At 44.5% G+C, this 25,006-nt stretch overlaps 1 protein-coding gene across 1 annotated transcript in view; it reads right to left on the bottom strand.

The window, feature by feature from the left end:
* pth1r (parathyroid hormone 1 receptor) overlaps nt 1-25,006 on the bottom strand; it is a 34,541-nt gene that overhangs the window by 6,551 nt on the left and 2,984 nt on the right. The window contains exons 2-6 of the mRNA XM_040172246.2: nt 10,606-10,708; nt 6,338-6,448; nt 5,999-6,120; nt 3,296-3,390; nt 1,519-1,705 (exon numbers count right to left, since the gene is read on the bottom strand). Of these exons, the coding sequence (XP_040028180.2) occupies nt 1,519-1,705; nt 3,296-3,390; nt 5,999-6,120; nt 6,338-6,448; nt 10,606-10,708 (618 nt within the window). The remainder of the gene's footprint in view (nt 1-1,518; nt 1,706-3,295; nt 3,391-5,998; nt 6,121-6,337; nt 6,449-10,605; nt 10,709-25,006) is intronic.

Below are 25,006 nucleotides of genomic sequence, written 5' to 3'. Positions count from 1 at the left end.
GTGCCGTAATCCAAATTATTTCAGTCAAAGATGTTAAACCATTCTAGTCACATGCAATTTCTTTACGTCACTAAATATGCAAAATCCCATTGACCTTTGATTAGGATAAGGATAACAAATGAAACAATGAGAAGAATTATTATTATATTGATTATTATAGCGATTTACTTTGATTGGGCTGCAGTTAAAGTCGACCTCCAGACTGTTTAAGCTGCTGCCGTTTTGCCGACCGCTGATTATTAAAAGTCCGTTCCTCTCTCAGCCCTTTTCATCCATACTGATTAGCAGTGTGGTAATTGTCATCTCTGTCTCTCATCACTTTGTGTCCTATCCAGCATTGCTCGGCAACAGCACGTGTTTGGCCATGGGGACACTCGACATCTTAATTAATTAGACAGTTAATTGAAATCGTGTCAGTCAAGATTTGTTGTAAACTCTTTGGACCGTCTGTAATAAAGTAAGAAATCGAATGCGTAGGTGGATCAAATATACAATGAATAGTGAAGTCAGAAATTAAATTACTTCTGCTAATGAAAGGTAAGTAGTTAAAAATCCAATGTAATCAACAAAAACTGTTAAATAGCTTGGTTTATATTTTCATAGAGATTTAAAAGACTTTATTTTACTGACACATGTAGTGGTTTTTTCAGCATAAGGGTCTACGTCGTATTTTCTGCAGCAGTAGTTAGAAGTACAAACATCCTACGATGTCATATGTCACCTACTGTAACCGTGCAGTTATAATCTAGGATGGCTCATATTAAAGCACACTATAAAAGAAACCCTATTAGGTAAAGTCTACCTAATACTTTAAACAACTGATTACAAGTAGTAGAAGTAGGTAATATTAACTCTAGATTGTAAGAACTTAACCTAATAATTGTTATTAAGAATTGGACAATATGACTTATTACTTAATCAGGGAAAGTAAGTTTTACTTCAGCTTAAATAGGCTGTAGGTGTTATCAAAAAAGAGGTAGTGTAGGTGGAAGTTACCCATAATTATACATTTGTTTGCTGACTATCACACTTCCAGTAACATTTAAACAATTTGCATGGGTTATAATTACTACCCTGCAAAAATTGTGTTATACAGTGTGCACACGGTGTACTACAGACTAATCATCTTTGAGTTTATTTTATTATATTTTATTAAGCTACCCTCCAAAATGTGTTTTTATAGTGCGTGCATGAAAGGTATCCAGACATTCAGCCATGTTTCAAACTTGACTCCGTGAGGCAGCAGCATGCGTTGCCCCCATCAAAGAACGGAAAAACAGGTCAGACTCTGCAAAAATACCACTTCCTCTTTGGAAGCAACACCGAGCCACACAACAAGTCAAATGACCTATGCAGGGAAGGCAATTATACAATTATTCCTGTTATTCCTGCTGTCTATATTAACGCTGTATATTACAGTAATTTGTTGTAGCAAATAAAAGCTCCCTGAGCCCGACAGTGTTTCTCCTTCTCTTTTCATTCCTTCAAGGGCGGAGTGCTCTTGGTCGGCGTACTTACGAACTGTGTTTTGTTGGACAGCGGCGCCTCGGTGATGGATTTAAGGTCTTCCACCGTGACTCTCTCCATGTTGTCCAAGGCAGATCCGGAGTAGAGCACAACATCTTTCACGAAAATACTGAGCGCTCTCAGCATGTAGGACACAAAGAGGTGCATGTGGATGTAGTTCCTGGTGCAGTGCAATCGTCTGGGGAGGAGAAAACAACAAGAGCGGAGAGTAGATCTTGATCTGTTGAGAATTGTGTCTGTGTGGCCTGGCGCACCTTAATGTAAGCGTGTAACCTATTGCACACACACACACACACACACACTACCCATCCTAATTAGAAGCAGCTGACTGCAACACATTCTTGCGATTACGCGGTGTGAAATGCACAAATATTGAACTGCTCAGCTTGAAGCGGGCGGTAGAAACAAAATTGAAAGCATGTGTTGAGAAAAGCATGCAAATTTCCTTCTAGACAAACACAAGTGTGTCTGTCAAAAGCTCTTCACAAAACGTCCCGTCTGAGCGTTTACAGACAGGGACGTTTAGGGGGCGGTCCAGTACTGCGAGCAAGCTGCTGGATCAATGGCCACAAAAAAAGAAAAAGAAAAAATAATGATAAAAAAAAGTAATAAAAAAAAAAAAATCATAAATCAATATATTTCAACATTAAACTTCAAGTGTATAAAAAAACTATGCTTTTAAAATTCAGTATAAACTGTTTTTTCCCCAAAGCTTCATTAATGAGCCTATTTGACAAGCCTCCCTTAGAGATGTATTGATTTTTTTTAAAAATGGAACACTAATAACCTACATTACCCCGGTGAAAGATTGTGAACACAACTGCTAATGTGAAATATCCCTTTTCTCCCCCTGGAAAAGCTTTACGAGCTCCGTATGTCTAAAAGCTGACATGTTTAAGGGGGGAGACATGGCTGGAGTGCTGTGGAGCACGAAGCCAGAATGTCAGAGGGCCCCTCGGGATGACTTATTAAACTCATTTGGCCCGTGGATACTTCTGGTGCCAGTTGGGAGCGTTCCCAACACTGCCTGCCTGTTTGTGGAATCAAGTTTGTGGGAGATTGGTAAACAGCGACCAAACGTCGATTTCCTGATTCTCACTGTGCTCAAAAAAAAGAGCAAATAATGACAAATGTGCCAAGAATTAATCATCCGTGGACAAACATTTATGGAACATTGTTCAGGTGTTTTCTTCGCCACTCAGGTAAGAGACCTAAGATAGAGGCGCCTCTGTGGTAAATCCCTTAATCAGTTCAATTCCATCTGCAGGAGAAGAAAAAGCTCTTTCAAGAACATCTTTTATCTGTAGCTGTAATCTTTCTGAGCTTGTTAGAACAACACGATAAAACATCCAAGCGTTGTGCCGTTTGTCGTCGGAACCTGAAAACAGCAAAGAATCTAAATGTCAGAAAAAAACGGAGCCTCTGGGAAGCCCGGAGGCCAAAAGGGTGGACATACCACAGCCCGTTAAAAGTCAAAGTAAAAGCCAAAAGGTCACGTTTGATAGAGTTCGCCTGCTTGGGGAGCCGTTCCCGTGACAGAAAATGTGCCGCATCGCACGCTGGCACGCTTACCCGCGAAACCGCGCCACTGAGTCTTGGTGACATTCCGGCGCACGCTGCTACTCTGATAGCGCGGTGGGAAATGTTCCACTACCGGGCCGGCGTGCCAGCAAACCTTCACACAGTGTCCGGACTCCTGGAACCAAATCCAACTCTCGTCGGAAGCGTTCCGCGCTTGGACTGATGCAGTGTGACAGCGTAGACTCACCGGAAATATCCCAAGATGACGACGGCCACCATGAGGGATCCCAGAGAGATGGAGTAACCCACTGTGTAGATGAGATACAGGCGGTGAAAGACGTCCTGTTGGTGAGAATAACGTAATGGATAAAGGTTTCCACACTAAAGTGATATTACGTAACAGGACGGCCGTGAGCATCAAACAGCGGACAAACACATGACCTTTGTATGCTCATGAACTATAAAAGTTCAAGAGGCCTCGGTCACAGTAGTGAAATGTCAACGTTCAGTCAGCAGACACGATATCTTTTCTTAAAATACTGAAACAAATGTGTGTTCATCTACTTTTGACTACATTCTACCATTCGTGCATCTGCCTTTGTGGTCAACAGCTGCGCCCGCCGCCTCGAGAGCCCATCGACATAAACATCTGCAGCCAGAAAGGAACTGCAGGGCGCCGTGATGAGGTCACGCCCACATCCGAGGCACCACGTTGACGCAGGAGGGGAAAATGTATGTGTGGCCAATTTGTGTTTCTAATGTTGTAGCACAATTAATGAATGAGTTATTGCTCCATTTCTCAATGCCCCCTTGTGGCAAAGCATTTTGCGGCCAGTAGCAGAAGAACACAAGCATCTAATATGATAATACGCCAAATCCATTTAAAGGCAAATGTTTTATATGTGAGATTATTAAAATTCTTCCAAACCATTATTAAAAGATATATATATATATACCATAGAAATTCTTTAAAAGCCATGTTGGCCATTTTTGAGTGGATATGCGGGTGGAATTTTCTTGTAAAATTCCACAGTAATGATGATAAGTGCTGTTTTTTCCCCCTTTCTAGCCACACCGTTTTCTACCACTGCAAACTTTATTCTCTGCCATTCAACCCTCATGCAGCGATCGAGTCTCACGGCTCGAGTTCACAAGCCACGCTCGGTTTTCCCAACATGCGCTTTGCTGTGACGGAGACATTAGTGCCGTTTATGATTGTCGCTTTGACTTGTCTTAGATTTCATGGTATAGATGCTCCAAGAATCTTTATATGGAGCTAGCGTAGCCCGAAGTACTTTAATGAGTTGTCACTTGGCTCCGCGGGACGCTTTAACAGGCCCGATACGCCAATCCTAGAAATGACGTTTGCTCTACTTTTAAGGAACTATCCGAAAAAAACCCGGCTGCACAGTTCTCCACCTCTTTTAAGCCCTACAGGGATGGCGTTGGTTGTCACACTCTGATTGGCCGAGGGCACCGAGCTGCTCTCTATCCTTCATTAGGGGCCATGCGCAGCAGGGGATCCGAATTACCCTCCAATCAACCTCTGGAAATTGGGACAGCGAGTACCAAAGACTGTCGTTCTTCTACGAAAGTGCAATCTCCTTTTTTGTCGCCTGTGCGGACGGACTTTTCCGTTTCAATGTGAGAACGTGTTCATAAAGAAATAGCTGCTGGAGTTTGATGCAATCAGTCGCGGTGGGAAGTTCTGAATTTTTTTAAATGAAGAACTATATTGACTTGCAATATTTTGCGAAAGCGAAAAGTACACAGAGCGCTGCTGCCTCTAACAAAACGAAATACAGATACAAGCTTAACATTGAGCGTGAATTTTGTTTTGCACATGTAAAATCTTTATTAAATCAAATATTTTTAGATTGGTTTTGTTTTTCACAGGTTGCACTTGTTGTTATTATCTTGAAAAGACATTCAGTGAGAAAGAGGTAAATTACAGCGACAACTTTTGGTTTTCTTGAAAGCAATTGCAATTTTTTAATCTATTATTTTAAAACGCATCGATGGTCACAAAATGTAATTTCCAATGAAATTTCCACAAGTACAATTCTGTTGGGGGGAGGACATTTCTCTTTTTGAGGTTTGAGAGCCACTGGTGTAAATGAACCCGATCGGACCGTGTCGGATGCTGACCTCTCACCATCAAACACCTTCAGGACATCTGCGATGAGCTGGACCGCCAGCTGTGAACCGGTTATTATCACCAGTCATCGCCCCCCCCCCACCAAAGTCATACTTTGATTTGTTTTTTTTTTTTCTCATCCAAGCCATGTTTCAAAATCAGGCAACATACCGCACAGGTGTAATGTTCAGCTGTCCACATCCAACACATTTACAGGATGTATGACGACGGGAGAGAAAAACACAGGAATATGAAAAGATAATGCATATTTAAAGGCGTGTTGCACAGTTCAGCATACTGGTAGCCTCAAATGCTTTGGACATCGTCATCACCAGCAAAGTGACGCTGTGGGCGGAGACAATGGGTCTGAATGTCTTTTCATCACTTCCTGGCTAACCATGTCAACCAGTAAACCATGATGTGTTTTTTTCTGAACGTGATACTTTCTAGGGATTTGCAATTTGCAGTTACGACTAATTTGACACCGCTTTAAGTGTATATTTAAACATGCATTTATTGGACAGCAGCCTCGTAATTTCACCGAGCAATTCCACTGCCGTGCCGTCATTATCTCGCTGTCATGATCTCAACATTTCATTAGATATGATTACAATTTATTAGCAGTGTACATTACCAAGAAAAGCCCGTGGACAACGTGTTGCACATTTAAAACGGGATCGCTCAGAATGCTGCAACAGTTTAATATCTGTTACATGACACTTTACTGACGTCTCCACAAAGGCTGTTGCGGGAGGCCGGCGCTCTGGCCGTGACAGCCGCCGAGCGTGTAAACGGAGAGGCGACGGATCTTACCTTTTCATGGCTGTGGTTGTAATGGTAGAGGAATTTTGTGCATTCATTATAATTGGCCCATGTCTTGTTGGCTGTCACCAGTTCCCAAGTCCCATTGTTGTCACACCGCCGGTATGCCAGTCCTAGACGTGGAACGGAAAAGGCTACTTTTAATCACAGGATTTTGCCGGTTGTCTCTTGAACCCCGTGCAATTAATTCGCCCGCGGCTTCCTTCTCAGTGGAATCCTCGTGATTGTAGAAATTGTGAAAAAAGGTGAAGTTGTGTTCGCACGGCCTCCGTCAGCCCGAGAGGCCCGTTCCTTTCAGCGCGTCCTCTGCTGTTCGGGGGCCGGTCTCACCTTTGTGGTTGAAGTCATGAATGTACTCCGGACACACCATGGACACCAGGTTCCCCGGACGCCCCTCAGGCCAACAGATGACGCCGTCCCACTCTGGCGAGCAGAAACCGTCTGCGGACACAGAAGCAGTGCCGGTTTTGAGAAAAAGAGCCACATGGCGCTGTTCGCCCTGCCGCGGTACCGTTGGATAATTTCAAAGAAGCCCTTCAAAAAGTAGGGCAGGTACAGACAAACACCCCGTCTATTGTCACGTGATCAAGACTTTCATTCGTGGAGTTGTACGTTGAATCCAGCGAGCTCGGTGCACCTCATTTCTTATCTGCAGCTGCATTGTTGATGCCATCATATTGTTTTTAATCTGAATGGAGTCTGTTTCCGTTCTGATCTCATTAAAACGAGTCGGACTGCATCGCAGCTAATGGCCAGTGGCAAAATACGAGATCTGCATCAAGTACTATATCTTCATGACTGTAACTTGGGTTTGTTTTTGACCTCCATTGGTCTTTTTATGTCATTATAGTTTTTATGCAATTAATTGGTTGGTAGTTGTTTAGAATGTCAAAAGCAATCATAAATAAAGCAAACCTCACACATTGATTAGGTACGTCTGACCTAGAGCCCAAACCCCTTCAATATTATATCTGAAATAACATACAACACGTAAACACGGCAAATATTCCCATTAGATGTGCTGCATTTTAGGATGAATGATGAAACATAGATTTATTTTCCCAATGCACGGAACCAGAGCGCAGTAACACACATTTGTTCAAATAAAGAGCTGCAGAGGAGGAAAAGCCTTTTCTAAACATAGAGCCCCCTAATTATCAGCGAACCCGTGGACTTTAGCCCTCTGATAGCGGGAACAAAGTCCCTTTTCCACACAAACATCTGGCATAAGCGTCCCTTTCTGGTTTGGCATTTACTGTATTTTGTATTATTGAAGACATGTGCCTCGCTTTGACCACTAATAAGTAGCTACGGATAAAACTAAAACGATCCTCTCTTTGCAGTGGAGACACTCTTTTCTCATTCCTATAATCACACTTACAGAGGAAACATCTGAAGCGATGACGACATGCTTTTTATTTGCCTCTCACTTAGAGCGCAAAATTAAAGAGCAGACTGAGCGGAGCTGACTGAACCCTGGCGATTTCTGGTTGGAGGAAAACGCCGTTTAGGTATGAAGAATCACGCTGACCACACAGAGTAAACTTTTGCCATCGGTTTTATTGCCGTAGGACCACCTACTAACACACTTGAATTAAACGCAGCACACAAAGACTCGCGACCGCCATTTAAACATAAACGTGACTGTGGGAGGACTTTGCCACTGGTGATGTAACTGTTTTTTTCCCTACTCATGTGACTCCGACCTGAAGATGTCAAACCCCGTGTTTGCCCGCCGCTTTCACCTGATACATGCAACCTTTTTTGTAATGATTGCTGATGTTAGCCTTCACCCAGACCGCCAGCTCGAAGGCTGCGCTATTTTCACACTGCGAGGTCTGGGGCATTGAACCCACATCCCTCCACTGTCCTCTCCAGGCAAACCGCAGTCTGAGACACGTAATGGAGACTTTTGTGTATTTAAAGCACAAATGGGAAACAAAAACACCAAGATCACATTTTGAAATTCAAGCAAAAGCGATGTTAAAACCTCACAATGGACTTAATCTTGATCGGTGCACGATCAGTTTATCCCCCCGGCGCTAATTCTACATTTCACACTAGCGTTTCAAAAGATCCATTACTCCACAACTCCTATAATAGTTCAGAAAACCACAAGTCGACGCACTCTTGGGGTGGTCAGGTAGGACAAATACAGATGTGAAAGCCAAAGAGTCCAAAAAAAAAATGCGTACTGGCTGCTATTCTGTGAGATTCCCTCAACCCACGGATTCAAGGTCCCACCACAATACACGAAGGAGTGTTTCAAAAATATCCCTGGAAGGAATTCTGATGACCACTTCAGGGAAAGGGCCTCACATAGTCCACTAGGAAGCACAGCTGATGCTTTTGCTAGACCCTGATCCCAAACTTTAAAAGCCTCCTAGATTTGAATCAGCGTCGCCGACAAACCACCAGATGAGACGCTGAAGTTCAAATCAGAGTTAAATTAACTGCAGTGATTCACGTGCCAACAGCTCAAATCAAGCGCGTGTAATGATGTGCTCATCCGGGCGTAGAGCAGCCGCGTAGGGGACTCCTTTTCTCTTCATTAAGGTAACATATTCATCCTTCAGCCGTTATGTGATTGAACGCACACGTGCAGCCTTCCAAAAGAGGTCAGAGAAGCCCCCACGCACGAGGTGAGTCACGGTCGCTGTGCCGGAAGCATCCGGCCTGCAGGTCAGCTGTGATGTGCTGATGTTCCCTCAATAAGGCACCGCCAGCAACAGCAACAACACTCCCCATGGGATTACTATTATATTATATTATTAAAGTCCAGCTTTAGCGTATGAATGAGTATAAAAAGCCGCTGAACTGCAACTAATTATTATTTATATTCTAAATGAATCTGCCAATTTTGGAATGATTTAAAGGTTTCAACAAATAAAAATAAATAAATAGATTGAAACTTTGGGAAATATTCTCTTTTATTGGATGAGTCTCATTCCACTGTTGGCAATGTTATCCAAATAAAGAGACCAATACCATCAACATGTAATATATTAACACATCAAATATTGACTCTCCTAAAAGGGAAATAAACAAACAACATAACGTGTTAATAAGCGAGCTTGAGATTTGTAGGTGGATGAGTGAATTGTTATTAGTAATAAATGTTTCCGGTCTTTGTGTTAAAGCACTAAGATGAACACACACGTGGTCCTCTAATCCATTCCCTCTAAAACCACGCAACTAATCACACGTTATTCTAAATCAACTAATACACATGTTTCACACATGTGTCATATCTTAATTCTCTCAAGATTGCATCACATTTCAATAATTTGGTTCAAATTCAATCCCCAAACCCCCCCGTGTGAATGACAGCACGGCTCGCGCGTTGGGAGGCCGTTTGTGAAGCGCGACACTCGCCAATCGCCGCTCATTTTTTGGGCCTCGTTGAAAAAAAACATGAAAAGTTTGACGGACCGCTCAGGGCGACGTACTGAAACTGAGTGGGAACCGTCAACAAAAGCTTTTGTGTTCTCAGCCCGGAGGAAAACATTTTTTAATGACGTGTTTCATTTACAAGTGGGGTTCGGTTTGGAGCAGCCGTGGAACTCCAACCACAATGCGCTGCTGGTTGAGGAGAAAATAACACCACTGGTTTGGCCGCGGAAACCAAAAATCCTCCTTCTGGACACTGTGAGATACAGGAGATGCTTTTCCACACACAAACGCCCCCCCGGGGATCCGCTGCGACCTCAAACAGGAGGACAAACGGAACCCAAAACAGATTTCTTTCTTCTTCTTTTTTTTTTTTTCATTTGAAAGAACCGCGACGTTCATCTTGATTTGATTCTTCTTAAGGAGGCATCGCGTTGGTGCTGATGAGCATGAGCTCTCATCGTCGCCGAATCAACAATCACGCTCAATCACGACAACGAGGCCGCCTTCGCCGGGGCGACCGCCGCGGTTCCTGCAAGCCGGCTGCTCTGTCTACGCCCACAGTGCCTGGCAGGCTCGGCTTTTTTTTGGGGGGGGGGGTTGATTGATTTCTTCCTCCATCACTCAGGCTTTTCTCCTGGTGCTCCTCTTCCATCTTATTGGCCGGCCCTGCCTCGTACCATTGTGTGTATTTCACATCTGTGGCCGCGGGGTTCTGCTCCGTTTCGCAGCTGGAATTCATCGGGCGCGGCCGCGTCTGTTCTGACAAAGGAAACTACTTTTGCCTGCGATGGATGCCGACGTCTAGTAGGAGGAGGAAAATCTAACTACTCGAACCTAATCAGGGTAATGGAGTGGGACACAATTAGCTTCATTCAGCGTTGCTATACATCACTGTTGGGTTGAATAAAAAGGCAAATCTGATTTTTAACTAAATATTTTGTACTAGGATCAATAAGCTGCAGTTGGTTCGTTACTTAACTAATTGCATGCTCAGTTATGACTATTTTTTCTCTTTTTTTTGCACCATTATGAGGTGGAGGTTTGTGATTAATCGACTGGTATGTTGTAAAAATGCAGAAAGACATTCAGGTCCCCCTAAATATTAATCTAAAAAGTGGGGTTTCCGTGCCAATGATATGCTGGTGTGCATCAGCCGGTCAGCTTGTGTAGGAACTTTGACGTGGTCGCGTTGTTTCTCTACTCACCGGACACGTTGTGCTTTGCATCGATGTTGCCCTCACAGATCAGTCTGGCTCTGAACAGGAGGGCAATCTGCTCGTCTCTCGTCAGCACATCGTCTGCGCAAGCCTGCAAATTTCAAAGGGGAGTTGATACAGGGAAATATTCAAGGGCAGTTGGCGTGTGAGTGCATTAAATATGTTTCAGTCCCGTATCGATGTGGTATCTGAAGTGAAGCAGCAGCTTGCTCACAAACTCTCAGATGACACTGAATGAACATAGATTCATCCATTTACTAAAGATTATTGGCCTGGAATTGATTAAGATTCTTCCCTCAGTAACATCAAAGCTAATGTAGCTCATACACTGGTTATTTATTAAATGCATATATATCACATATATATATTTGAATGTTTGGATGTGGAACATGTGAAGAATGACTGGTAATAAATAAATAAGTAATGGCCGTGCCCTTTAAATTCAAGTTGTGTTCGACCTTTCTGGCCATAACTCACAGTTATCATTGCATTAACAACCTTTGATTCTTCAAAAACACGAGTTCCTCGCCGCAGCTGCTTCACAGCCCTCCAACCTCTGCTTTCTGCATCCCCGGTCACAGCGCTGCAGGCAGCGCGTTCTAAATCCAGTTTACTGCTCTGAAACGTTCTTGATTATGCACACAGCTGACGTTTCCTCAAACAGAATACGCCGGAAAGCGACCCGGTGGCCTGGATGATGTACGGCCTGTTCCAAATCCCGACGGTCGGATCGCATTGTACTTTGACAGCTACGGTCCGGCAATCGCAGCACTCGTGAATGAAGTGGTATTTATCCTGTTTAAAATCAGTTAAAAGACTGAATGTTTTCCCTTAAACAGTCGGCGTGTGTCTCGCTGGTTGTGGTTCCGGCTCGTGTTCCTGTGATTGTACCCGTGTAGAGGTCACTAATCACACGAAGCTGTGACATCTCATTCAGCTTTTGAACACGTGTCTCGGCGCGCGGTGGTATTGAAACATGTTGCATTCACACAGGTCACACTGACTAACCCGGCGTGCTGCTGGTCCGTGGATAACTTTGGGGTAATGACAAATGTGACTGTGTTGAAAATGAGCACATTGATTTCTAACGGAGCGTGACAAGAAACGTGGGAACGAGAACGGAGGAGTTCAAACCCGGTGCTACATGAAAGCAGATCAGGGCTTCACTCATGAGGATTCTCTACGCAGTCTGCCATTTATTATATTTTTTTTAGTGCTTCTTTGAGTCACTACGGCAGCAAAATGCAATATGCATCCACAGAGCGAAACACAAACTAACGCGCATGCCACAGGCGGGCGGGAGGCAAAGCTTTGAGAAGCCCCAGTCTTCGTTTCAACGATGCAGAGCAAACAAATTAAAGACGTCGGCCCACAGCAGCGGACTCCCGCGCTGCAGTTGCGATCTGTCAAAAGCCGATTAGGTCTCATTCATCCGAGAATAAAGAAACAAAAAGGTACGGAGAGTGAAATGGTTCTAAAAATGCATGACATTCATTTTATGTATAAAACAAATCAGGGTTAAGATGCTGCTGCCCAGTTTTGGTTTGTTTGCTAGATGTTGAGTACTGGACACAAGGTCAGAATGTTAAAATTAAACAAAAACTAAAAGTTTGAACTGTAATATTTGTTAAATCCTACATAATTGTTAATACAGGCATTAAATCTATGTTGCTTTCTGTGTTTTTCACAACAAAAAGTATCTTCAGAGTCAAAGATCTTTCACTGAAACGTGTCATGCAACAATGTAAGGACGGTCTTTTAGTATGAAGTAAAGTATTACCAACAAAATGTATCTAAAGTATCCAAAGTAAGAGTGGGCTGAAATACAAATACCTTTAATGTACACAGAACATGAGTAAATGTACCTAGTTGACCTTCCATCACTGGGAAGGAAGAGACAGGAAAGTACATCTTGTGGAGCTTTTCAGCCCTTTCTGGTGCATCTTTATAATCTAAAATAAATAATAACTAAAACACTTCTAAATCTGCTGAGACAAGAAGCCATTTGGGGGGAAAAAGATGTGTATACATTGTCTGTGCTGCAAGTGCGTAACTTCCTCATCTTAAAATTAAACTGCAAATACCAAAACCGTGATACCTCAATCCATCAATATTTTCACAACTTACAGTCCCGAAATAAGGATGTGCAGTCTGAGAGCTGAATACGTCTCCAGAATGAAGAGGTTTATGGCTTCGCACGGCAAACAAACCCAGATGGAACAACATTGGACCACAGGCGAACAAGGATAGATTCTACCTGTTTACTGTGACAACTTTGCCAATACAGAATATTCCACTGAGCCCCGCTGAGACATTTATTCTATTTTCATCTGGATAACCGGCTGGTGTTAGTTTGAACCGACGGGAAACCAGAAACCGGGCATCTGGATGGTAACTGCTCTGAAAGGACAAGTGTAATCATCATCAATGCAGAGAGAAGTTGACTGTTAGTTTGGCAGTTCGGGGGAATTTTCACAGCTGGAATGGACATTAAAAAAAGCACTTAATACACTTTACATTTGATGGATTTTTTAATTATGGTCATTCTCACAATTCGCTTTTTCCTACATCAGTGCGGGCTTTCTTCTACAAACCTGATAAGCAAAGCTGCCACTGGAAGCCGTTAGGACACAAACGTCTCAACGTCTGGGGCTCAGTTTGTTTGTGCAACATTAAACTAAAATGAGCTGTGAGGTTTCGGCGATGCACAAAGGGACGCGGGTGAGTTTGCCGTGGAGCATTTCTGGAAGAGCATCCTGGGTAATAAGCGCTGTCGAAAAAGTCTTCCTCCTCCACTGGCTGGAGTCCAAACCTCCAAAGTAAACACGGCTCTTACTGGGAGAAACATTTACATTCTTATTTACTGCGTTTCAGTCAAAAACACAGTCATCTTTTTGTTAAGCGTGCCAAAATAAAATTTCGAAAATATAAATATGCGCGTTTTCATCACCGGTTCGCTAGAATACAAACTCCACTTGAATAAACCACAAGTTTCTATTTGTCTTTGCAAACTGTGGCTTGATGACTTAAACTGCAGCTCTCGGCGAGGATATAAGACCAATATTGAGAGAACTGCTTTTAGGCCGGCGTGTCAAGACAGCGTTGGACCACTACGACTAAATACTGACATATGTGAATGAAGCTACATATGCAGGTCCAGTTCTAATTCCAGCATCTGGTTTCTATATTATTGTAGTAGCTTAGATCTTAGTTATATTTAGTTATAAAAGGTTAAGCTTGTCTGGTACCACAGATTTCTCACGTCTGCATTTGTGGATTTAAAAAAAAAAATGTTTTGTAGAAAAATATGGATTCATGTGGATATATGTGGTATGAATACATAGAGGGGAGACAGTGGGTTTCTGGTACGTTACCGTCTTGATTGTGGCCGGCCTTGAGACTTTTTTTTTTTTAGTTTTTGTGGTTGACCAGAGTCATTTCCTGAGGTGCCCTTCAGCGAATACGAGAGAGAACGTTTGAGCCGAGGTCGACTTTCATTGGGAAAGGAAAAGCAAAAAAGAGCTGGCCGTTAAAAAAAAAAAGCCGAAATGATCCGTAAACGGCGCAACCGAGTTGAAAGAGCGTGTAATTGTCTCCGGTCCGCCGACAATGGACTGCGAGAATCCAGGAAAAACGAGTCTGACTGCAGAACAAAGCTCCCGGGTCCGTAGAACAAGGCTCACTTTTAACCAGAAGTTTGAGCGACCGCGAAAGGCGAGACTCGTGTCTCCGTTACGAGACGGTCGTGACCTTTGCGCTGATTCCCTTAAAGTTAAAGGGACATTTCTCTGAAGTCATTGTGGAGGTGCGTGTAGGGTTAAGATCTCCCCACAGAGAAAAATGCATCAACTACCAGTAGTTGTACAACTTAAGATGATTTACATTCATTTAGAAGGGTTTCATTTTTCGGCTCCACTGGAAACGAGGATTAAAAAATATATATATTTAAAGGTTTTGTTGGGAAGAACAGGAGGAAACCTGATGGGGGCCCCGCAGGGCCACTATTTGTCCGAAAGCTGTCTCCTCTTTGTCAGTCACCGGCTGAGAGCCAAAACAACAGTTCACATTTAGACGGCCTCTTCGTCCTCACCGCCACCGAGGACGGTGGAGCGCTTTTTGGGAACGACAGCAGAGCATTCTCGTCTTGTCCGAAATGTCACAGCAACGAAGGTCGGAAAAATCGAATTGAAAGTGCGTCCCCGTTAACTTTATGGATACTGCGTAAAGCCGGAGACCACACAACTCAAGCAGCATAATACAAGTCTCATTCATGCAGTCACATGCTCGCTTCTTCCCAAACAAATGCATCCTCGAGAAAATCTAGTTAGTTAAAGTCTCAGGGTTGCACAGGCCGTGTCATTTATACAAAGATATTATGACATATTGTTGTTCCCACTGTAGTTATGCAAATACACCTTGTTTTTTTTACAATAATTCCAGGTAATACAGGCGTTTGATCAACATTTTGAGGGTAACTATTCCTTTAAAAAGCCTTTACGCATGTAGATACACTCAGCCTGTGTTTTACCGCAGTGTTTTGATTGCAGACGCGAAATCTGGGATTGCGACTCCGCTACTATTCCATCAGGAAGAACAAACCTATTAATTTCCTCCCTCCCTTCAGTCAGCCGTTAATGCCTCCCTCTGTTAGCTGATCCGTCAGCGCCGATGAGATTTAAAGGGAGACTTGCCTCCGCAGATCACACGTCGTCACGCCGATGATAAATAATACACAGATAATATTTACTCTGGTCAGTGCAAAGCGCCTCTATTATGGGAATACAGGCGAATGTTTGTTTTATGTACTTGTTTTGGTCACTTGCCATTCTTTACACCATAGGCTAACATTCACTTCCTTGTTGTTGGCATGTATTCAAAATTTGATCCAGTGGGATTTTGGACTTTCCTGCATGTTTTTTTTTTTTTTTCTCCACAAAATAGTGGGTGGGGGGGGGGTCTACAAAATTATAACTGCTGAATTCTGTTTTCAATGGCCCGGCCACTATCTGGAAAAAACATGAATATGTTACTTTTGACATATTGCACCGCATGAATGTTTCAGCAGATGAGGTTGCTGGATATTATAAACTCTATGAGTCAGTGCCACTCCTTTTCAACTGTGCAATTTGCATTTGATGATAAAAACCACAGACCACAAGACTGGTTGTCTTTTGGAAATGCTCGCAGACCACATTCTGACTTAAGAGCGGCGTTTAGTTCTTAATTACACCCTGCTCTGGTTTGAGCTTTTTTTCCCCCCCCGATGGAAACATTGTGCTGTGAGAGGCAGCGTGCATCTGCAGGAGCTCAGACAGGCGCGATCGGTGTTGTTCTCCCAGATTGAAAAGGACAGTTTGTGCGTTATGCCAACGATGGGCCTTTAAAAAAATAAAGCAATCGCAGTGAAGCATTTTAATTTTCATCAGGAGCTTAATAAGTACAAATGCACGGGACATTTCATAATATAGTAATGGATGTCGCAAAACACCGCAAGGACAAAAGGTTACATAAAACTTTTTTTCTGTATAAATTATGAGGATTATAGGTTGAAAATACATTTTTGCATATATTTTTAAGTCGGTGTAAAATCCATAAGCGCTTTTTTTCCCCCGATCTAAGAGATTGCACAGTTTCCGCCTCTCCGTCACAGATTTGTAACCTCATTAGTAATCCTCTAAATCACTGAGCTGAGAGAGAAGCATGACATGAATTCAGCGTTTCTATTAGATTTGATTAAATTATCATTTATTCATGTGGATTTTCAGCATGAGAGGAAATCGAGCGCAACAATAAAACTGAATATCACACTTTGCAACCTCAGAAAACATTTCACACATTTCTTTAGTTTGTGCCCGAGTGGGAACCAAGATGCAAGAGAGAAAAACCTCCTATAGTTGAGATCAAAACGTGGAATCCGTCACAGTGACATCCCCTATGGGTTCATGGACACTTGTCAGTTCTCAAATTCAGCATTTGAGCCGTCGCCAATTCGTTTTTCTCCATCCAGAAGTGACCCCAGAAGTTGGAGCTCACAGCCGAGCGACTAATAAGACATTTTCAGGCCAAGACACGACATCTTCCATGACCAGAAAACACACCGCCAAAGGATTAACGTTGTGAACGATGTAAACTTCCAGAGCCGACGGGGGCGCCGTTGTTACGAGCAGTCAATTACGCCGCTGCCACAGCCAAGGACAAGGGCAGGCTGCAGCGCGTCATCCGCTCTGCAGAGAGGGTGATCGGCTGCAACCTGCCGTCCCTGCAGGACTTGTTCGCTTCCAGGTCTCTAAAGCGAGCTAAAAAGATCGTGGCCGACCCCCCTCACCCCGGACAAAACCTGTTTGTGCCCCTTCCATCTGGCAGGAGGCTGAGGTCCATCAGGACTAAGACCTCTCGCCACACGAACAGTTTCTTCCCGTCGGCCGTCGGGCTCATCAACAGAGAACCGGTCCCCCACTGACTGACTATAACATTCCACCGGTCACTCCCCTTCACACTGCACACGTCACTTTAACTGTCATTTTTCACTTTGTCGTCACTTTGTCACTTGTTCGCTAGTGCACTTTATGCTTAATATTTTTTTACTTTTTTAATATTTTAAATTTTTAACTAACTTTTATTCTCTTGTTTTATACTAACCCATAGCCTTATTCCACTAACCCATTGCATTAGCATTTCATTTTATTTTATTACTTGTGCACTGCTGTCTTGTTGTCTATTGTTACACTGTCTAGTGTCACGCACCAACCGCCAAGACAAATTCCTTGTATGTTTGACATATTTTGGCAATAAATGTTTCCTGTTTCCTGATTAACGTGGGTGGGGGGCGGGCACTGGAGGATGCCCCGCCTCCCGGGGAGTCCGGCATTCACAACGGCTGCATTTCTGTCATTATTGACATTGTTGGGTAAAAAGTAAATTGCTCAGCCGATGATCGAGCGTGTGAGGCGTTCTCAGCGCTTTACTTAAGAACACTTTGAGCTTCAAGCACTTCATTTACGGCTTTTCTATTGGCCAATGAATGGAGGCAGTGGCTTTTTTTTTTTATTTCAAGGCGGCAGCTGACTCAGCGTGCAGCGTGCTTTCTGTTCTCCTTCAGGAAACATGTCACAAGCAGCGCATTTCCTCCGTCAAATACAAAGAGGATTCACCCACACGTTGTTTGCCACAGCGATGCCTCGTCGCCTTCCTCTGTTGGACGACGCACACAGCTCATCCTCATCGTGTCTGTTCTACGTTTCCCATTTGTTAGCATCAGTCTGTGAACTTTCAGGTCTGTTGGTTGAGCTAATGACATCCCCACAAATCACGTTGACCCACAGTCCTAAAATAGGTGAGGTTGCAGGAAGTAGGGCTCTACAATATTTATTAGACAGCAGGTACTTTCTAATGGACTCATCCATTTTTAACCAAAATAAACACTGGTGCAAGAAAAGACCCTGGACGAGCCTTAAACATGTCTGAAAGCCTCCCAAAGGTAATTTATTTTTACACAACAGCCCTCATGAATCAATGATGAGAGGAAATTGACTGCCGGGCCAGGTGGGCTTAGTGGTTCAGGTGGCGTTTGCAAAAACGTCCATTCGGAAGTCCATTCGAATCGGCGCCACAAATACGTTTCTGCCGTTAATTAGCCAGCGAGTCGGCTTCAATCGAACGACCTCGTTCCAGCGTTGCAGCACTCGATCGCTCTGTGGATTAGACGCCGGCAGGGAGTTTTTAGAATTGATATTCCGCCATCCGGAGTGAAGCACCACCGAGCCGCCGCCTGTGCTTTCAGATTCATTCTACTTCTTCAGGCCCATCAGCAGAGCGCAGGCAGAAACTGTTCAAACAATGGGGGCATTCGTCCCTTCCTCGCATTTTGAGGAGCAGCGTAATAATGTAATCTGATCAAGTCAGTTATGCCCACTGGCAAACCATTCATTGGTGTCGGCCTCATAAATGTGTAGATTTGCCGTTTTAATTGGTCTCATGTGACAACGAGCGGAATGTTTGACATTTCGAAAAAAACATTTGAAGACGCTCCCTTGGGCTCGTGGGAAATGTGACGGGCAGTTTCCCAACTTTTTCATTTCATGAATCAAATGATAATCCAGAGAATACAAACGCAGGATGGGAGGGAGGGGGGGGGGGGGGTCCACGTGCAAATAATTGGACCAGTAAGACGCAGCTTGATTGTCCGCACACGTCGAAGGCCCGAAAACCAGCATGACACCGCTCGACCTTTATGACCTCAGGACACCGGCGACGCCGTTTACCCGGGAGAGAGCGGCGCACCAAACAGCAATCAGCGGCGCGGACGCGCTTTAACGTTTAAGTGACAAAGGAGCTGAGTAGAGACAAGAGGACGACGCTCCGAGCAATCAGCCCCGTCGTCCTCTTTTAACCGGAGGGGCAGCAAGCAGCCTGCGGCCGGCCGAGACCTGGGACAAGGACGCGGTTTCTACAAGAGCCCTAATTGGGACTTTCATCCCAGTAGAGGCTGTAAATTGCAGACAAATTAGCGCTTAATCACCTCAAGGTGTCTCTCATTGCCGACTAATATCCCCCCCTTTTGATTTGCGTACGGAGGGGGGGCGCTGTGAGTGCAGTTAGTCACATTGATTGAGGTGATTTTCTGAGTAGCTGTTCCGGCACAAAGAGTACTCCAAATCAGCGAGCAAGGTCAAAGTCCCTTCTTTAAATTAATAGAGTGGTAAAGAGAATTAATTACACTTCAAAGGAATAAACTTGACAACCTTCATTCTCATTAAGACTTACTAATATTTTATCTAATTAATTCAATGCATTTCAATTTGGTTCATATATATATATGATGCTTGCAAATGAATTTAACATGAACCACGTTACTGATATTTCAAACGTGCATGTCGAGTTTTTCCCCTGAAGCAACGATTTGAGGTTTGAACTAAATAACACACACAATTGTTTCCAGCTGACTTTGTGTTTCAAAGACTATTGAGGAAGAATTTTTTGTTAGTCCCGACCTCTCAGCAGTCCTCTGCCAATATATTGTCCTGTTTTAACACCACTTTAGAAGGCTGCTCACCCGCCTGCAAATCTGCTTCCACGAAGTCACTAGATTATGATATGCTGGGCCATTAATAGATTATCTAAAAGAGATTAAAATATATATCACATAGTGACTGCAATGAAAGGATTTGATATATATTCAAGACAAAAAATGTCACTGCCCACAACAGGGGATGAAGATGCTCGCACCGTGATGTGTTATCACCAACGGACTAAACACTATTCACGCTTTGCGGCTCCGGCTTCGACCGACCTTACTGCAAGGTCGCTGGAGCTCGGGGGCTCCGTGCTTGTGTTTGACAGAAAATGGCAAAAGGCAGAGTGTGCAGAGAAAGGCAAACAGCGTGCAGTTGATATCACACATTCAGCTTTCTGTAAACACAACAGTTACGCAGCTTAAGCGAACCCGCATTGAGCATCAGCCACTAAAAAAGAAGCGAGGAAACAAAAATGACTTCATGGGCTGAATGTGTTGGTTTTATGCCGCACGTGAAGCTGGTTGTTTAGAGCAGTTGTTGACCTGACAAGATGAGCGTCGACACACCAAAGGATCATAAAGTATCAAGAGTTTCTGAGCTTTTCCTCATGAGTATTTGCGATCCTTTTTAAATCCCCCCGCGGTGAACACATCACACGTCTCGTTACACAAACTCGCGGCAAACTTGTAATTAAAAAATCACAACAATCCAACCGGAGGTATCCTCTTTAACCTGGCGCCTGCATTACCCACAATGCAACTCAAGCAGGTTTGAGATTCTGGGGAAAATGAGGAGCGGCTGGTGGGGAGCCGGGTCTAATAAGTTCACTTCTCTCGGTCTCCATGTTTGTGTCAGTTCTCTGAAGCTGGAATATTTTTTAAGGCCATAAAAATATTGGGGAATATGTTTTTAAAGGAGATTTAGACACAAGCAGTAAATCAGTATCCGTGACGCGCCTCAGTTTGTATGAGATGTCAGGATATTTAATGACTAAAATGTGGATGTGATTTTATGAAACTTTGTGGGTAAGAAAAGAAAGGAAATCCTCCGAGCCGATTTAGCAACCTGTATTTATAACGGCTTCTTTACTGAACCCCGTATGATGCCGATAATCCCCAGAAAAACCTCATCAATACTACCACATGAAATAAATATACTCCACGCAAAAGTGTTCCAGGAACTGCCATGCCACATTACATCACCAATAAAAATCATTGAAGAAACAAACCACAAACTCTTAACGGGTGTTCCAGCTTGAGAGTTCAAACTAAACATTAAAACACGGTGGGATCACCTTATAGTGGCACATTTAAACTAGTCTGCTCCTCGGCGCTCACTCTTACACACATGGATGCAGATATGGTTTGAGTTCAAGTCATATATGTTGTATTAAAAATACATTCATATCCTGGTAAATGAATGTGCAGCAGCTCTGCAGGTACTAACTCTGTGTCCACTCGTTGGCTACTGGTTTAAATGCTACGGAGCTAAAGCAGGAAGGTCCAGCAAAACTTAACGGTGTTATCTGACTTTAAGCTGGCTGAGGCTCTGTGGTGCAGTGTGAGGGTTTCATACTCATTGCTGGAAAATCTAGCGATGGGAACCTCCTACTTAAAGACCCCTGAGCCCCAGAGTTTTGCAATGAAACTAATAAAGGTCCTTTTTCAGAAATTTGGCCTCCTCTCAACCGTACGCCACGTGCCAGGGGAGTATTCCTGCCCGGCTTTTGAGCTGCTTCCAAATTGCGTAAGAAACTGGGTCAGATGTGTGAAATCCTGCTCTCCCGGCGCCGGGTAATTTCGGGAATTGACTCTGAATCGAATAAAAACTTGATTTGCGTTGGATCCAGAGGCGCAGAATGTGTCCGGCGGCTTCTGTATATTTTAAAACTCAATCCGTTCACCAACAGCGGAGGGAGGGGGGGCTGGGCAGGAGTCACAGGTTAAGCGCGAAAGGCGTCTACCCAGCCGAGAATTCTCACACGTCAACTCGACCGAGGTGCTCTGACATTCCAAGCGTGCCGCCAGCAGGGAGCTATTGACACCATATCGATGCGGCGGGCAACTCGTCAAATGGGAGCACGGAGGACGCAGAGCTCACCGCAGCGCCGGACACCGCGAGCTGGCCAGAGATTGACATGCCGCCATCCCCGCGAGTGCCTCAATGCAATAATGGGGGAGCGAGAAGAACGTTGACATTTGGACGTGTTGAAGAAGACGGTTGAAGTCGGAGCGCCTCAGCAGCCCGACGCTCTGAAATGTGTCAAGTGTTTGACGGGCGGACGCATCTGGGGCCTCGTTAGAAAACGTCTGCTTTGCCTTCACGGTTTTATTCAAACTGATGCTTGTTAGACGGATCGTTCACAGGATCGCTGGCTACTAACAAGCCAATTAAACCGTCATCCGTAAAGCTCTGTTTGCGCACAAGCGTTGCCTTCCTTGCGAAGCCGCCATGTTGGTTTCTTTTGTCCCTTTGAGTCTTTCCTGGTAAAGGACCCCGGATTCCACGTGAATGTCTGGAGGCTGGTCTCGCTTCCCAGCACTGAGGTAGTGGCAAGTGTTGTATCACCATCAACAGGCCTGTGTCACGTCACGGGTCTCCCGGTGATACTGGTCGCGTGCAAGTCATCAGGGCCGAGAGAAGCAAGGAGCGCCGTGGTGCATTGGGCAGACGCATTGAAAGGATCTGCTAGAAGTGTAGCGTTTTCAGCCAGGTGTAAAAGTGGCGTTGAGTTACGCATACTCCCCTCCTTTTTCAATGAGAAAAAGAAAAAAGAAAAAGCAAAGGTCACGCCGAGTCTAAGAAAACAGGCCCTTTCCTGAGTCAAACACAGCCATGGTATAACCTTACCGTGCTGGTGAAACTGAAGACTCTCCTATTAACACACACGCTCTGCATGTGACCTATAGGCCCTCTGGAAAAACCAGCTGAGCAACGTGTCAGTCAATAGAGAAAATAACCGAGAGACATTAGATTATTCCGCAGTGATCTCAGGAATCCTCCCGGCAGCGAAATACAGCACATAATGATTTGGTTTGTGGAGCGCATTTCTTCCCCCCCCCCCCCCCCCCCACTACAAGTTGCCTCTGTGAGCCGAATCCCGCGCTGATCCCCGGAAAAGTTTAGGCAAACATGTTGACTGGACCTGTGAGGACAGCGAGTGACTGGCAACGCGCAGCCGGCGATACGGAGTTTGCACCTCTGTGCTGCTTAAATCCACAGCGCAGCGACAACAGGCCGCCTCGCGTCCGCCGGCCACATAATCTCATTCGACAGGAGAAGTGACATTTTAAGCAAAGGTATTAATAACATCTGTGCGCCAGGAAACTCCCTCTGCAAATCCAGCGGCTCAAAATTCTGATTTATATTTCTCCACGGTCTACCAGATGCACGATACTCCCAAAGGCCGGTGTGTACGTGAGTGTGGGCAAGAGTGTAAACATGTTATTCTTGCTGCGCTTTGGTGACTTCGGCGATGTGACATTTCACTCGAGAAGTGCAAGTGTCTCCTCGGAGCTGCACACTTCCAGTGGTTTGAAGCACTGTCCGTAATTATACCTCACGCGCAACTTTAAAAGCTTTTCCCCACCCGGTGTCACCGCTTCTACAAACATGCAACTGCACACGGCCACCCAGCCGGTAGACGTGACCAATGATTATTAAAATCTTTCTTATTTCCCACATTGAGTGTGTTGTTTAGTTTGAGCTGATCTGATGATCTGATATTCTGATGGTTTTAGCTTCTTGTGAGAAGCAGGTGGTGCCACTCCCGCCCCCCACCCAAACCAGGTTGCGGATCCAAGCGGCTTCCTCGGGGGACGTCCGAGCGGTCGGAGGCCCCGGCGGCTCGACCCCCGGAGAGCGCCCGGAGGCGTTGCACATGCGTTTGGGCCCCCGGGATCGCCTCAGGGTTTCCCCGGGTGATGACTGATTTATCCTCCTTTCAAATGCAGCTGCTTCCTGCAGCACAACAGCAGTCGGGGGGAATCTTGTGATGAACTACTGTGTCTGATGTGGAGATTTAGCACGTACGAAGCGCAGAGAGGCTGGCATCTTCTGATTTGTAGCTCCCTCCAACACGCTCCAAACTTCATTCCTTTGAACCCTCTTTTCGCCACATGAGACATTTTGGAGCAAGCTCGTTGCAACGACAGGTACACAATAAACCATCAGCATCCGCGTTAGGTGTTAAAATGCCCACGTGCTGTTTTTGTCCACAAGCTTGTTTGTTTGTTTGTTTGTAGTTACATGACCATCTGGCCCGTCCTTCCTTGGACCGGACTGCAGCTTCCCTCTGTGCCAGGGCTCAAATTTGCTCAAGCTGAGCAACAATTAGCATTCCCCCGCCATGGATCAGCTGCTCGACGCGAGCTAACTGGATAAAGTAAGAAAACATACTGTGACAGGAGTTGTTTTGTTGTCTTAGGGAGCTCTGATTGGTAAATGAACGCGCAGCTTAGAGGTCCAACGGCCGATTGGGTAAAAGCCTTTGTGAAGATTGGAGGGGGGGGTGGGGGAGGGGGGTTAAGCCGAGCAGAAAAGCACCACACAAATAGATTTCTCTACTTAGAAGCAGCCTTATGAGGCCGGATCCGTTCATCGTGTGGACGAAAAGACGAAAAAGCTCAAAAAGTTCCGTTTGCATCTTAGGCTTTTAAAAAGAAGCGCGTCGCATCCCGGTAATTCTCTCACTTTGATAGCAAATCAGTGCTGACGCGCCTCCCACGGTTCCTCTTCTCTCACGCAGGAATCGTAAAGGTCATCGTACAAAGGCCGTGCATCCAACAACAAAACAAAATAGTCCTAATCAAAGCGGAGCCCAGTTGAAAGAAAAGCACCGCGTGGAGGGCCAATCGGCCCCTCCGAGTCTCTTATCAGAGCGGGAATCAGAATAAAGGCCACAAAACCAACGGTTTGAAGTCACCGAGTAAATGAATGAAAACATCAAAGTTCAACTATAGCCGGAAACGGGGATCAAAAAGAGTCCAAGCTTTTCCTTTGGAAACAGCTGTGGTTAAATCACATTGCTGCAAAGAAAATACACTTTTGTCACATTGAGTCAATCACTTTGTATTAAATCTTATCGAAAGAAAATTTTCCATCTATCACTAAATGTTTACAGAGAGAGAAAATGAAGAATGACACTGAATATAATGAACCATCACTAAGCCTGACAGGGGAGTCCATCACCTCTTATTAGGGAATGTTGATTGCACTTATTCATGACGCTGCAGAGTAAATCTAACTCATAAATAAATATTTCATTTCATGCTCCTTCACACACACACACACTCAGACGAGTGGGAAAACATTAAGTCATACTAAAGATCGGCCAGCAGAACATGCAAAAATGTATTTCAAGATTAAAGCCTGTT

The sequence above is a fragment of the Gasterosteus aculeatus genome, chromosome 3 (genome assembly GCF_964276395.1).
Source record: "Gasterosteus aculeatus chromosome 3, fGasAcu3.hap1.1, whole genome shotgun sequence".
NCBI lineage: Eukaryota > Metazoa > Chordata > Actinopteri > Perciformes > Gasterosteidae > Gasterosteus > Gasterosteus aculeatus.
The sequence above is the reverse complement of the archived record's forward strand: the minus strand, read 5'-3'. Positions and strand labels throughout refer to the sequence as shown.